The sequence below is a fragment of the Esox lucius genome, chromosome 8, assembly GCF_011004845.1.
Source record: "Esox lucius isolate fEsoLuc1 chromosome 8, fEsoLuc1.pri, whole genome shotgun sequence".
NCBI lineage: Eukaryota > Metazoa > Chordata > Actinopteri > Esociformes > Esocidae > Esox > Esox lucius.
In genome coordinates, this window is record NC_047576.1 from 29679256 (window position 1) to 29695104 (window position 15849).

The 15849-nt window shown below is 43.8% G+C and overlaps 1 protein-coding gene across 1 annotated transcript in view; it reads left to right on the forward strand.

Moving 5' to 3' along the window:
• Positions 1-477: 477 nt before the first annotated feature.
• Positions 478-15849, forward strand: part of LOC105011931 (cilia- and flagella-associated protein 57) — a 30866-nt gene continuing 15494 nt past the window's right edge. Inside the window, 13 exon segments of the mRNA XM_034293856.1 lie at positions 478-509; positions 2421-2656; positions 3020-3152; positions 4613-4766; positions 5652-5708; positions 5710-5861; positions 7267-7441; positions 7585-7743; positions 7954-8097; positions 8725-8833; positions 8836-8909; positions 10551-10728; positions 13508-13641. Of these exon segments, the coding sequence (XP_034149747.1) occupies positions 478-509; positions 2421-2656; positions 3020-3152; positions 4613-4766; positions 5652-5708; positions 5710-5861; positions 7267-7441; positions 7585-7743; positions 7954-8097; positions 8725-8833; positions 8836-8909; positions 10551-10728; positions 13508-13641 (1737 nt within the window).

Consider the following 15849-nt stretch of genomic DNA (forward strand, 5'->3'; position numbering starts at 1 on the left):
TGTCACTGCTGGTAGCATGAGGTGGTACCTGCAGCACATTCAGGTTGCTCAGGTAGTCCAGCCCCTCTAGGATTGTGCATCCATACGTGCCATCACACGAAGGTTTGCTGTGTCTCCCAGTACAGTCTCAAGAGCATAGAGGAGATACCAGGAGATTACACAATGAGTGTTGGACCGGGCCATAGAAGGGCATAAACCCAGCAGCAGGACCGGTATCTGCTCCTTTGAAGAAACAGGAGGAGCACTGCCAGAGCCCTACACAATGACCTCCAGCGGGCTACTGGTGTGCTGACCAAACTACCAGAAACAGACTCCATGAGGGTGGCATGAGGACCCAACCTACTCTAGTGGGTCCTGGGCTAACAGCCCAGCACTATGCAGCTCGATTGGCATTCGCCAGAGAACACCAGAATTGGCAGGTCCACCATTGGCACCCCATTCTCTTCACAGATGACAGCAGGTTCACATTAAGCACATATGACAGATGTAAAGAGTCTGGAGACGCTGTGGTGAACGTTATGCTGCCTGCAAGATCATCCAGCATGAGTGGTTTGGCAGTGGGTCGGTGATGGTCTGGAGAGGCACATCCTTGGAGGGTCACACAGACCTCCACGTGCTAGCCAACGGTACCCTGACTGCTGTTAGGTACCAGGATTAAATCCTCAGACCCATCGTCAAACCGTACGCTGGTGCACTGGGCCTTGGGTTCTTCCTGGTGCAGGACAATGCCTGGCCTCATATGGCCAGAGTATCTAGGCAGTTTCTGGATGACAAAGGCATTGATGCCATTGAAATGGCTCTCACGTTCCCCAGACCTGAATCCAATTGAGAACCTCTGGGACATTATGTATCGGTGCATCCGACGCCACCAAGTACCGCCACAGACTGTCCTGGAGCTCACTGATGCCTTGAACCAGGTCTGGGAGAAGATCCTCCAGGACACCATCCGTCATCTCATCAGGAGAATGCCCAGACATTGTCGGGAGTGCATACAGGCGCGTGGGGGCATTAAACACTAATGAGTCACATTATGAGTTTCATGCAAGTTGGAACAGCCTGTGATTTCAGTTGTTTACTTTGATTTTCGGTGTGAGTTCCAATCCAGCCCTCAATCAGTTGGTGGTTTTGGTTTCCATTGACCGTTGTTACGTTCAAGTCAAGTTCAAGTTCAGTTCACTTTGTTCTCAACAAATTACACAATATATCAGATATATTTCATGACTCGTTGATAAGAGAAAAGCTGTTGCTATCAAACAGTCTACTTAATCAACTGAGTCATTGTACTGGTGAAGGGATAGATCAAATAGGCCGATAGATGGAAGGTTTGTGAAGTGATTTTATGCTCCCGTGTAAAAGTATTTTAGTATTTTTAAAATACAAAAATACAGTAGTTTATTTTGATACATGGTGTGGCTGCTGTATGCACATCTCCAAAGTACTGTAAAGGCAGAAAAAGTAGGCTAAAAATATTTTAAAGAGTGAAATGCACATTCATATAGGTCCATGGCCAGGAATCCTGGGCCCCCTTATGACATTGACATTATTATGATAAATGGGCCCCGCCACACCATGGGGCCCGTAAATCATATCCACCTTTCCTTGGATTAGCTACAGGCCTGCTAACAACCTCCAGAATTCAAGTCAGTCACCTGATTTAAATCAGACTGAACATGCATTTCGCTTGGTTGAAGAAGAGACTGAAGTTAGTAACTCCCCAAAAGCAACAGCTTAAAATGGCTGCAGTAAAGGCTTGGCAAAGCATCTCAAAGGATGGTACAAAGAGTGTTGATGCCAATGGGTCACAAACCCACTGCTGTCATTGCTGTCAAGACATATGTGACCAAATACTAGCTTTATATTTATTACATTACAAAATTAAGAGTTAAAACTAAAGTGTCAGAAATAAAAGGTGACATTCTGTGCTTTTGTCAAATAGTCATCTTTTAATTGCATTTTCGTACTGTATGCGTTGAGTGTACCTGAAAAATAACAGTATTGTTCAACAACCTTTGTTTGGCACTGTAGGCTACAAGACCCGGACAGTTTTTTTCAGGTCAATGCAAAAAAGATCAATATAGGTTTAAATAATTGAATTAGTGTCCATAGGGTTTTTTCTTGCCACATAGATCAACAACCTTCTAAATAGTTTTTTTACTTCTCTTGTTTCCTTCCCTGGCAGATCACAGTGTGCAGCTTTGACAGGATATTGCAATGTCTGCAGTGATCACCCATTGCCAGATCAGCTTTTGTTTACAGACTGGTGTAGCCAATGTCCTCTTCCCAACCCGGGAACAACTGTGTTCGTTATAACGTCGATCAGAAATAGCAGAAGATCATTCCAGGTATCTGTGGCACACCTCAGGACTACGACAACCTTTCGGACCAAGTCGTGATTTTTTTTCTTTTCTTTTGGTCTTTAGGTTTGGACAAGAGTCGGAGAACATACGCCCTCGCTATCAGCTCAAAGAAGAGAGGGCCACCATCACCGTGTATGACCTGCAGCATGCCCCGCCCCACAGGAAGCATGCTAGATGGAGCGGACGTCCCTGTCCAGGAGTCCGTCTCCACAGCCTTCCCCACCAATTACAAGTATCTCATCGGCCAATCAGGGGCCCCAAACTACACCCTCTTTTAATGGACATGGGAGAAGCGGAAGGTCATGGCTGTAGTGAAAACCAGCGTGGCTGCTAATCCGGTTAACCAGGTTTGGTTGTAAAGCTCTCTTTTTATTGAGGGGCCGTGGAAGAAGCACTGGCAAAACCGGGGTGGTGTGGAATGATCTCCATGTTCTTGAAAAATTGCAGTATAATTTTGTTTATTATGTATATAGACATGGTATTAAATAGCCGTCTTGGTATTTGCTGCTTACTAGTATTATATTATTATGAAGTATTAAATTGTTATGAAGCTGTATTTTGATGGCGCTGTGTCACCCTGTATCTTTCCGGGTCAGGTTGAGTCTATAACACCCGCATTTGTGTGACTGGGAATGAGGTGTTCAAGCTGTTCCGTTACGCAGATGGGGTTCTGAAGTTGTCCACATTACAGAAACTGGAGAACCAGACCTTCCTCTCCCATGCCTGGATCTCTGAGGAGAGGGTGATTGTGGAGACGGAAGCAGGCAGGCTGGTGGCATTCGAGGTTGGAGAACTGTGATGGGACATGAGTGTTACCACAAAGGCCGACGTGTCTCATGAATCAGACAGGTGGACATGAGTAGAGACTGGCTGAGGGCTAACGCTTACCAATCTACCATGTAATAAAACGCTACCAACCAGAGCCATTTTAGAAATGTTGACCAATCATTAGTGCTCTTGAATATCACGCAAGACATGCCGTTAGAGTCCAGTTAAGACAACAAGAACTGATGGAGGGAAAGGATGAACAAAGAGAATGGATGAACAGAGAGAAAGGATGAACAGAGGAAAAGGATGAACAGAGAGAAAGGATGAACAGAGAGAAAGGATGAACAGAGGAAAAGGATGAACAGAGGAAATGGATGAACAGAGGAAAAGGATGAACAGAGGAAATGGATGAACAGAGGAAATGGATGAACAGAGGAAATGGATGAACAGAGGAAAAGGATGAACAGAGGAAATGGATGAACAGAGGAAAAGGATGAATAGAGGAAAAGGATGAACAGAGGAAAAGGATGAACAGAGGAAAAGGATGAACAGAGGAAATGGATGAACAGAGGAAAAGGATGAACAGAGGAAATGGATGAACAGAGGAAAAGGATGAACAGAGGAAATGGATGAACAGAGGAAATGGATGAACAGAGGAAAAGGATGAACAGAGGAAAAGGATGAACAGAGGAAATGGATGAACAGAGGAAAAGGATGAACAGAGGAAAAGGATGAACAGAGGAAAAGGATGAACAGAGGAAAAGGATGAACAGAGGAAATGGATGAACAGGCCCAAACTCACTTGACAAGGGTTACGGTCATCATAGTTTTACTCATAATGATTTGCCTGCTCAGTCTGTCCGTTTGAGGGAACGGACGACAGAGGCAACTACGGGAAAACCAAGGAGATCAGGGTGACAGAATTTCCCTCCCCAATGTATCCCTATCCCTCAAGGGAGCCGTATAGAAAGGATTTCACATGAATTCGGCCAAATACTATAATTTGCTTGATTTCACGCAATTTAATAAAAGAAATGACCCATTGGAGGAAGGGATGTTGATATATATTTGACTACTTGTATTTGATTTGTTTCTAAAAGCATTAAAGAGAAACAATTAATCATAGTGTATTTATGCATCTGTATGTGCTCAAAAAATAACAATGCTGGTGTTACATGAGGCTTTATTGGCTGCTCTAGTATAATACTTACATTTCCATTCAATTATTTCTCAGTTAGGTTTTTGGATGAAAACAAATTGATTACACAGCAACAATCCTTATTTGAAAAGCCCCCTCTAAGGATTTAAAATGACTCACACTAAGCATCTTCTGTTCAAACAGAGAACTATTTATCTGTTTGTACAGAGGCTTCCAAAAATATCTCTGCCTTTGTGTTTATACTTGTGTGTGTTTGTGTTACAGCGACTTTGTTTGGCGTGCGTGTGTCCCCATGTATGGTGTGTGTAATGTAATGTGTGTCATTCAGATCCCCCCCAGGTCGATGCAGCCACGAGGCCGGCCAGGCAGAGCGGCAGCAGATCGTCTCGCTGGTCCTCAGACCCTCAGAAGAGACCTTAGCAGTCAGCACTAACTGCGGTCACCTCTACGGTACCCCGCTGTCCTCCACTGAGGTGGTGCCTGTCAGTCTGCATCCGGAAAACCATCATCGTCACCTGCTCTCTGGACCACTCTGTACGCACCTGGAACTTTAATACCAAATAAGATTTGCTTGTTCTTACGATCAGATTTAATGAAGTCTATACAGTTTCCTGGCCTGTGCTGTTTCTGTGGGCTTTGTGTGAAGTCTACACAGTGTCCTGGCCTGTGCTGTTTCTGTGGGCTTTGTGTGAAGTCTACACAGTGTCCTGGCCTGTGCTGTTTCTGTGGGCTTTGTGTGAAGTCTACACAGTGTCCTGGCCTGTGCTGTTTCTGTGGGCTTTGTGTGAAGTCTACACAGTGTCCTGGCCTGTGCTGTTTCTGTGGGCTTTGTGTGAAGTCTACACAGTGTCCTGGCCTGTGCTGTTTCTGTGGGCTTTGTGTGAAGTCTACACAGTGTCCTGGCCTGTGCTGTTTCTGTGGGCTTTGTGTGAAGTCTACACAGTGTCCTGGCCTGTGCTGTTTCTGTGGGCTTTGTGTGAAGTCTACACAGTGTCCTGGCCTGTGCTGTTTCTGTGGGCTTTGTGTGAAGTCTACATAGTGTCCTGGTTTGTGACGGTTGTCTCAGCTATTTGTAATTTTACACACTGATTCAAGGCCGGCTGTCAGAGCATACGAGCCCTTTATCGGGTGTACGCTCTTTTCCCCAATTATTTTCTACGTTTCTAACCGTGATTTCACACTGTCTGACAAATAACATCACCGATCACAATGAGGTTTGGGTGTGCAGCAGGTCATTTGGGGGAAGGGAATGCACTGCTCTGCCTGTGTTAATAGGCTAGAATCAGTTGCCATTCACTAAACTGCGGGATGGTTCCCAGGTGAGTCCTTTATGCATTTTAATGGGACTGCCCCTCGCCTGTCTCTAGGTGCGCTCCGTAGCCTGGAGTGGTGACGACCGTAGGCTGGTGTTGTGTGGCATGGAGGGGGGCTGTGTACAAGTGGAACACCCTGACAGGCAAAAGGGAGGCAGAGAGCATCATCAGGCCCTGCAGCTACACCAGCGTCACCATCTCCCCCGACGCCAAGACTGTTTTTGCCGTCGGGTCTGACTGTGTCCTGAAAGAGATCCAGGACTGTCAAATGAGACCCAAAAATAGTACCAAATAAAATGCTTCTTCTCTCTTGGGAGTTTTTTCTGGCAAACTACTTGGCTTTGTCTTGGAGGTCTTGGCTGGGTCACAGTAAAGCCCTTTGTAACAACAGCTGATGGAAAATATTTTCTTGACATTGTATTGAAAACACAAATGATATATTGGCGATTCATGTATTAACAAGTGAGTGGAGCATTTTAAGGTCCAGTTCTTACTATAGGTGGACATTTCCATTTAGAGTTGTGATATGCTGTTCTGAGTTTGTAAAATATTAATTATAACTGTATATTATTTATACCTCATGTGATCTATACACTCTGTAAAAATTAATAAAATAAATGAATCAACTCAAACCAACTCCAAAAATATAATTATATCCAGAAGTGTAAAAAGTACAAAGTATGTTTGGGGAAGTTCCTAATTAAGACCTAATTACCAGGTAAAGGGAGTTTACCATAACTAACTAATGTTAACTTTGCCTTGGACCTATATGTATTTAACAAAGTAGACATATTGACAAAGATAAGAAATAAAGTAAACTAATACTTTAACCAGAGGTCAACGAAATAACATTTCTCAGACAACATTTCCGGGGAGAGCAGAGCAGAACAAGAGCCAGGACAAAGGCATTTTCCTTCCATTCATAACAAACTAAAGTGACCTTTTAAAACCAAAACGACTACAGAACAGAAATTCCTGAGAATCCATTGAAGTTCTCCTCTGAGGACTGCTTTCAGATAGAGAGAAAAGATGGCTGCATCAGTATTATTGCATCACACATTCCACTAGGCAGTTACCTGGATGCCAAAATAGATGAGGGGAGCAACACATCTTTTTCTATCACACTCGGCTGAGCTGAAAAGCCCCTAAAAGGAGACTTTTCTGTTTCAAATAATTTTTACCATCCCCTTTATAATGACTGCACCCATTTAATATTCTCACTTTGCTGTCCCCTCTTGTCATACCTGAGTAACGGACATCTGACAGTGAGAGGAGGCAGGATGGAGGATGCAGTCCATCAGAGTTATTCTGGGCTGCTGGAGTTTGGTGAGAAAAATTTAGCTTTTGCTGAATAGATCAGGGGGCCTGTTGAATAGTGGATGTTTGCCTCTTTTAAGCATCAGCCTATGTGCATTCCAAGTGGCACTGAAGTAAACAAAACTTTAACTGACAGAATATCTACTTCAGTGAAGCAGTCCCTGAGGGTAACTCAGCTCCACTTAAAAGTGTGCATTTGCATTCTGAATGAGTTGGAGTGATGACGCGTTCACGATAACACCACTTTCCCTGCACCTTTCCTATCTTGCATCCCTTTGCAGTACTGTGGCTTTCGTACGATAGCCTTAGCACATATCCGCAATATCCTCAGCCCCTGGCTGTCCTCTGTCTTTCAAATCCTACGTGAGGTGCCTGCTGAAAATGTAGCCTACACCGCTATAGTGATGCCCCGTTCCGGACAGACGTTCTTCACGGGGACCTAGATCGGAGCCATCAGGGCCGTCAAGTACCCGTTGTCCATCCGGGAGTGGATTGAGCGCCAAGTCCACTCTTCACCCATCACCAAGGTATCACCTCGTGGTATAAGGCAATAAGACCCAGCAAAATTCAGCCCCTGGGGTGTAATAAACCACACACTACCTGTCTGGATGAACGGATTGAAGCAAACAGAAATCGTCGGTTTGAGTGAGTATATCACAAACGTGTTCAGATGATCATGTTTGATGACCGGTACCTGCTGATGGCATCTGGGAACGGCTGTCTGCTCATCTGGAAGATCACTGACAAGGAGGACCATGGTCTGAAGAGAGACAAGGAGGTTACCGGCACTGAGGAGATCCTTATCACCCAGTCAGATCTGGAGGAGAAGGTGACACATTTACATTCAGCCTGCTGTCCCAGCATGAACGAAAAAGTGGTTTCACCATTGGTGTGGAAAGACAGGAGAGATCTTCAACCTGATTAATCATATTCTCCTCATAGGAGTAATTGAAATGAAAGCAACTTGCTCAAAGGGCAAAGGAACAGATTTTTCACTTGTCAGATTGGTGTTTCAAAGCAGCAACCTTTTTGTTACCAGTCATACAGTCATACCTCAAGACTATCTGCTGTCTTTTCCTCGTCTCCTCTCATGAGTCCTTCCCTTTGCTTCCACAGCGAGAATATCAAGGAGCTCAACATTAAGTTTGTCCAAGAGATAGAGTCGCTCAAGGCCAAAATTGAGGTGAGACAGTAACTTGAAGATTCCCAAACTTTTGACCATGGTGAGACAAAATGTTATTGGAGTTGAGGGGCATGGGCTGAATAATGAAATATTACTTATTCCCAAATGTAAACAATTTTATATTGGCTTTGTGATACATACTAATATGACATGAAAATACTGGTAAAATACCTTTTTGGCCTACTATAGATCAATACAACACTTTTTACATGGTTTAACTTTCAAAAGTATTCTGCTCTCATTATTGTATGCATTGAGTGTATTTTGCCTCGAAAGAGTCAGCCTTGATAAGAGCCACTGTTAGATCGATACATGGAAATGAGAATTGAAAGTGGATCTGGCTGGACTGATGTAAGGCGAACACCTCAGTGAGGTGCCTGTGAGAAGACGTCCCCCATATATAAGGGAAAACACTTCAAGGAACTGCACGATATGGGGGACTTCTGTTCTACTCTGTTCCAATCAGAATGTAACTCTCTAACTCCCTATTCCATCTCCATGTACATGTTTTTGGAAACGTTACCTTGGAAGTTCGGAACTAAAAGACCTGAATGAGCCGTGAATGACTCCTGTATGGGGTCCTCATTGCATGTTCCTGTCTGTGTCTCTCTTGGCGTTTCCCCAGAGTTGTCCAACAGTCAGACGCTGATGCTGGAATGCGAGAAGTACCAGGAGCTGCAGCTCAGATCGCAGCAGATGCAGCATTTCTATGGGATGCGGCTGCAGCAGATGGAAGAGAGACAGCTGCCCTGGAGGAGCTCACCATGTACCACGAGAGCCAGATGCAGGAGAAACTACTGGAGCTGGAGCAGGTACGTGACAGGGTGTTCTGGGCAGAGGTTTGGAGCTTTACATAGAGGTCTTGTCTCCCCATAAAGGAGACATTTTGGTAAGTGTGTTTCCATAATAAGAAATAAGAAACCTGAGTGTTTCCATAATAAGAAACATTTTGGGATGCGGCCCTGAGTTTTCCCCATAACAGGGAATATTTTGGCATAGGGTCCTGAGTAACAGGAAACATTTTGGGAAGAGGCCCTGAGTTTTCCCGATAACAGGAAAGATTTTGGCATATGATCCTGAGTTTTCCCCATAACAGGAAACATTTTGGTAAGGGCCCTTGAGTATTCTCCATAACAAGAAATATTTTGGCATAGGGTCCTGAGTTTTCCCCATAGCAGGAAACATATTGGCAAAGGGTCCTGAGTTTTCCCCATAACAGGAAACATTTTGGCAAAGGGTCCTGAGTTTTCCCCATAACTGGAAGCATTTTGGCATAGGGTCCTGAGTTTTCCCCATAGCAGGAAACATTTTGGCATAGGACCCTGACTTTTCTCGTGTCAGGTCATATGGTCAGTAAAGCCCATGGTCTCACGCTGGTGATATTGTCAAATCAGGCGTTAAATGGCACCTCCGCATTCTCGTCCCTCCTTTCTTTCTCTTCCCTCTTTCTCCTCTCCCTCCCTCATCACCTCCATGCTGTGACACTGATTGGAAGTGAACGAAGAAATTAATCTGGAAGCGCCAGGTTCTCAGTCGAGGACGTCTGCGGAATCTTTAAGGAAATTCAATGTCAACTCCCATCACAGCTAATGAGGGTGTGAGCCGCGTGTAAGCAGCGGGCCTGGGAAGGGAGGCGGGGAGGTGGGGGCGTTGGAAGCGTCGGAGGGCCTGCATAATTACCTTATTATTTCACTCTGAATGGAATAGTAAATTTAACTGATTAGAGAGAGAGGTGGAGAAGGAATGGTCTAGGAGGAGCACAAAATGCAGCGTCGCTCCCTAGCCTGGCCCTGACCGGGATCATTTAATGTAGGTTAATAAAGGTGCATAAATAAACACCCAATAATGGGATTATCAATCTTCCTCACAGAAGCCAGGCTAGTATGACCTGACCTCAGCCTGTGTTGACGCACAGCTGAGGTTCATACTGTCTTTATCTTTCTCTCTCTCTCTTTCTTTGTCTCTTGCTGTCTTTTTATTATCTTTCTGTCCACACTCTCTGTCCTTTACCTCTCATTCCCACTCTTCAACCTAATACACTCAGTTAGTGCTAGCAAGGTGATGTCAGTATATTGTTTTCTCAATAAATTGTCTGATCTTGTATGGATTTCATTATTTTTTCTTTCTGTGGATTTTATTTATCTACCTATGCCATTTTGGGGCCCAATTTTCATATGGATGCGATTCTAACAGTATTATGTACAAATGTACGATTGATCTCAATGTTTCTAAATAAAACAAATTGGAATAAACAGAAGTAGCTAGTGCAAGTGAATGTGTTAATTTCCATAAGTCAGTAAGTCATTTATTTATCTATTTTGTGAGGTGAGGGGTGTACAAGCTTGGACTTATTTAAGATACTCTTTTAAGAGTTAGTATTTCAGAAGATGGGCAGGGAGCACCACTTTTAAACTCAGGCTTTATTTATTCTATTTCTGTCCCTACCTTTCTAGTGTCAGAAGGAGTTTCATATGCAGGTGAAGGAGTTTGAGGAGATGAAGAAGTAGATGGAGGAAGATGGCAAAAGGGAGATCCAAGACATCAAGACCCACTACGAGAGATGGCTAAGAGACAAGAGAGAGACCAACACATGCATGAAGGCTGACGCAGAGAAGATTTTGACCTTATCATGTCTGTGAAAAGATCTTTTTATTCTGCAACATCTTCATATCTCTGAAAATATATTTTGGTTAAGTTGCACTTGTCCAAGTGGATCATGTAAAACACATGACAACTGAGTGAAAAGCTGAAAGCAAGAAGTTCACGAGGAAAGATACCCTCACCGGGTCCGAATCTATTCACATGTGCAGACAACCATCACTTGTCAAAGTCGAGTATATAAAGAGCCTCTAATCATTCTACACTTATTATTACATTCTGGGTCCAATCGTTGGTACCACAGGTGCCTATGCAGATGGCCCGGCATCACTGGCCATCACTGATACCAGATGGACGGCTGTGGTATCTGTCTGAAGCTTATGTTCTCACAACTAACTGGAGGGAACAAGACGGTCGTCACCCATATCAACGGTCGTTACCCATATCAACACATTTCTTTGAAACATTTCCTTATGTCGTCTTCTCAGAACATCAGAGGGATCAGAAGGAAGCATTGGAGATCAGAGGTTCCTCTTAGATCTTCTCCAAAATTCTTCTAACTTTACTCTGACATTTCGGGAAGAAGGAGAGCTTGCAACATTCAGCTTCACTCTTCCTTCTACTCCATCATGCTTCATATGCATGTACACTCTCCACTCGGCCCGGTCCCATCTGAACCCCTGCTTCCTTTCTCCTGAGAATGCCCAGTCAGCTTTTCTCTCACGCTGCAGTGTCGTAGATCTTAATTACAGCCAATCAGAAACAGCATACGGCCTGCTGACTGTGAGCAGGGGCTGTCCATCTGTCCACAGTCAGGGTGTAACGCGCTCCCTCTGCTTGTTCACATAGTATACAGGGACCCTTTTAATGGAGACCGATGACGTTCAAGTCAGACAACGTACCTTCTGTAGTTCAGTACACCTGGTTCCATTCTTTCTGGATGATGTCTCTTCATGTCTTCTCAATGGGCTTTTTTCTCCTTCCCTTTTTTCTTCCTGGTTCAGGTCCGGTCATTTTTACAATCCAATATGGTTATGGATGTGGATGTCTCCATAATGGGTTATGGAAAGCTATAAAGCAGGTGCCTGTTGTGAAAGTGACAATGAGTTATGAGGACAGTGACTGATTACACTTTCCTCCTCTCCCTCCACCATTACCCCCCTGGCTCGGCCCCCGAACACACACACACACACACACGCACACACACGCACACACACGCACGCACACACACGCACACACACGCACACACACGCACACACACCCTGCGTTTAGCAGCCTGCAGAAAGGTATTAATGACAGGAAATTGGAGATAGAGGAAGATATTCTAGTGCTTAAGGAAGACCCCTAGAAGAGTGGTGCCGCTGTCCGGTATAAGGTGACTGGGTGGCTGGGGTGAGGGGCGCAACAGGTGAGGGGGAACAGCCCTGACGCAGCGGGATGAAGACAGCCTTTCGTAAGTATCGACATAGGCATTTTGAGTTTGGCTACCTTGTTTGCAGGAACATAGAATGTTGAAACACTGGGGAAAACAGTTTAGTATAATGGACCGCTACTGCTATTATTCAGTTTGGTTTGTTCTAAAGCCCTTCTCCCATTAACAAACATCATCAACGTTCATGCACGTCTGAGCCTGGAGAAGTGAAGGGCCGCTAACGAGTAATCACACTTCTGCATGTGAAGGGTCACCATCTCACACGCTGTCTCCACGAACACCAAGTCACGTACACAAGTGTGCATGCGCACGGGCAGACACACGTGCTCACAGGCGTGCCTTCACAGTGCATAAAACCCGCTTAACACTGGGCATCCTACTGTTAGCACAGTTGATATGAGAACCTGTGGCGTGGAGAACACTGTTTTGGTCTCTCGCTGTCTCTCAGTCTGTCCGGCCTTACTTTGTGTACAAAGGGTCCCTTAATTCATAACTGTGACTTTAGTATGTAAATGTCACAGATGCTTTCCTGTGACAAGGCACCCCCCCCACCCCTACCCCCCACCCCCCACACACACACACTCACACAAGATGAAACGCATTCAAACAGCTTAGTGGACAGAGAGTAAATTCTAACAAAACGGTTCTGCATCAAAAGTGATGCCCACAGTTCACTTCAAACGCAGATTGATCCTCTTTGTACCTCTTCATGAATAAAGATCCCCCTCAGCAGTAGAACCGTGGCATCTGCTGTTTCAATGCCATGTTGTCACATTTCCTTGCTGCCTCTAACCATAATTCATTTCAACATTAAAGGTACCTTCCTGAAATCAAGCCTGGATCAAAAGAGCCTTCATTGTTTAACTATAAAAAGTGACATATTACATACATTTTCAAGAGTTATTAAATTTGGAAGAGTGGTATTAATGTACCTTGCCCATAGTAAGTACTGGGAGAGTGAAGATTTTGTTTATCTTTTGGCTATACTTCAAGGGATTGGATTAAGCCTAGTCCTGGACTGATCTTTTTCTTAATCTGTGTCCATGAACCCAACTGCAAAAGTTTTGATTTTAAATTATACAATTACTATGAGGTGAAGTATAGATTCTCAGTTTTTGAGATTATAATTGTGAAAATAGTTGCACCATTTAGAACTTTTTATTTTTTTACAAAGACCATTAAGAGGATGTGTTGAATTCATGGCTTATTTTAAACTATTTAACAACCTGTACCAGTACTGCATCATAACCTAGTTCTAATGAATCGACTCGATTAATGGTGAAAATTATACAGAGATCTGAGGCATATTTTTGCTTTGTTAACAGATCTGGGAGCGGACTAATGTCTTCTCCTTTCCTTGTGTACTGTAAAATAAATGCATTGACGAACTGGAAAAGAAGAACCAGGAAATAGAGAAGCACAAATATGTTGTGAACTACAAGATCAAAGAACTGAGGAACCAGATAGGGCCCAGAGAGAATGACATCAAGGAGTTAAAGGAGCAGATCAACAAAGTAAAACAAAAACTCCTATTTCAGCTCTTAAACAGTCCACAGTAGGCTAATTGAAATATATTGAATTTTGTTTTCAGGAAAAAACAATTCCTACTTCTGTAGCTGTCATGAGATACTTTTTCCAAACTGCCTGCCAACATTCAGCCCTCTCTTCATCTAAATGGAAATTAGCACTTTGGTCCACATAGATTGAGGGTTGATCAGGGTTTAGAGAACTGTTAGAGCAGCTGTGTGAGCGCAGAGGTGAGAAGAAGTGGGGAATGTAGAATGTGTTTTAGGAAACACAGCACTTCCTTGGCCTAAGGTGATCCAGCAGTCTAAGCCAAGTGTGCACAAACACCACTGCAGTCTGGGTTGGATTATGACCTACTGCTATTACTGTACACATTCTCCTTTTTTTTTCACTCTGACTCTCCTCGGCCATACAGAATATGTCTTAAATATATGTATTCTCTTTAGATGAATACACCAGGATTGGGGACTATTCTGAATTGAGATGTGAACTGCTCTTTAATTACAATCAATGTTTTTTATTTCAAATACTGTATACAATGTATTCGGAGTATATACAAGTATTCAGAACCCTTCACTTTTCCCACATTATTTTCCTCATCAATCTTCACACAATACCCCATCATAGTTTGTAGAACTTTTTGTATGAATTGATTTCTTTCAGTTCTTTCTTGAAGCACCTTTGGCATTGTTCACAGCCTTGAGTCTTCTTGGGTGTGATGCTACAAGCTTGGCACACCTGTATTCGGTGAGTTTTTCCCATTCTTCTATGCAGATCCTCTCTAGCTTTTTGATGGGGACAGTGCTGCACTGACAGTTTCAGGTCGCTCAAGAGATGTTCGATTGAGTTCATGCCTGGGCGCTGTCTGTGCCACTCAAGGACATTTACAGAAGCCACTCCTGTGTTGTCTTGGCTGTGTACTTAGGGCCGTTGCCCTGTTGAAAGGTGAACCTTCCCCTCTGTCTGAGGTCATGAGTGCACTGCAGCAGGTTTTCATTATGAATCTCTGTATGTTCCTCCATTCATCTTTCCCTCTATCCTGACTAGTCTCACAGTCTCTGTCGCTGAAAAACATCCTCACAGCATTATGCTGCCACCACCATACTTGACCATAGGGAGGATTTTGGCCAGCTGATGAGCAGTGCCTGCTTTCCTCCAGACGTGGCACTTGGCATTGAGGCAACGTTTTCAATCTTAGTTTGATCAGAACAGAGAATTGTGTTTCTCATGGTCTGAGAGTCTTTTACGTGCCTTTTGGCAAACTCCATGTGTGCTGTAATGTGCCTTCCATCCAGCCACTCTACCATAAAGATCAGACTTGTGTTGTGCAGCAGAGATGGTTGCCCTTCTGGAAAGTTTCCCCATTTCCAAACAAGAACTCTGGAACTCTGTCTGAGTGACCACCAAGTTCTTGTTCACCTCCCTGACCAATGCTGTTCTACCCCAATTGTTCAGTTTGGCCCGTGTAACCAGCTCTAGAAAGAGTGATGGTGATTTGTAACTGCTTCCTTTTAAGAATGGCGGAGACCAGTGGGTTCTTAGGGAACTTCAGTGTTGCAGGTATTCTTGGTACTGTTTCCAAGGTGTGCATCGACACAATCCTGTCTGAGAGGTCTACATACAATTCCTTGGACATCATGGCTTGTTTTTTTGGGTCTGACACACACTGTCAACTGTGGAACCTTATAAAGACAGTTGTGTGCTTTTCCAAATCATTTCCAATCAATGGAAATGACCACCACAGGTGGACTTGATCAATGGATACAGGATGTACCTCAGTATCATAGTGAAGGGTATGAATACTTACGGAAATGTTTTAATAAATTAGCAAACACTTCAATGTTTGCGTTATGGGGCATTGTGTCATTATGGGACATTGTGTCATTATGGGGCATTGTGTCATTATGGGGTATTGTGTCATTATGGGTTATTGTGTCATTATGGGGCATTGTGTCATTATGGGTTATTGTGTCATTATGGGTTATTGTGTCATTATGGGGTATTGTGCCATTATGGGGTATTGTGTCATTATGGGTTATTGTGTCATTATGGGTTATTGTGTCATTATGGGTTATTGTGTCATTATGGGGTATTGTGTCATTATGGGGTATTGTGTCATTATGGGGTATTGTGTCATTATGGGGCATTGTGTCATTATGGGTGAAAGGTGACATGGTCTGAATACGTTCCAAATG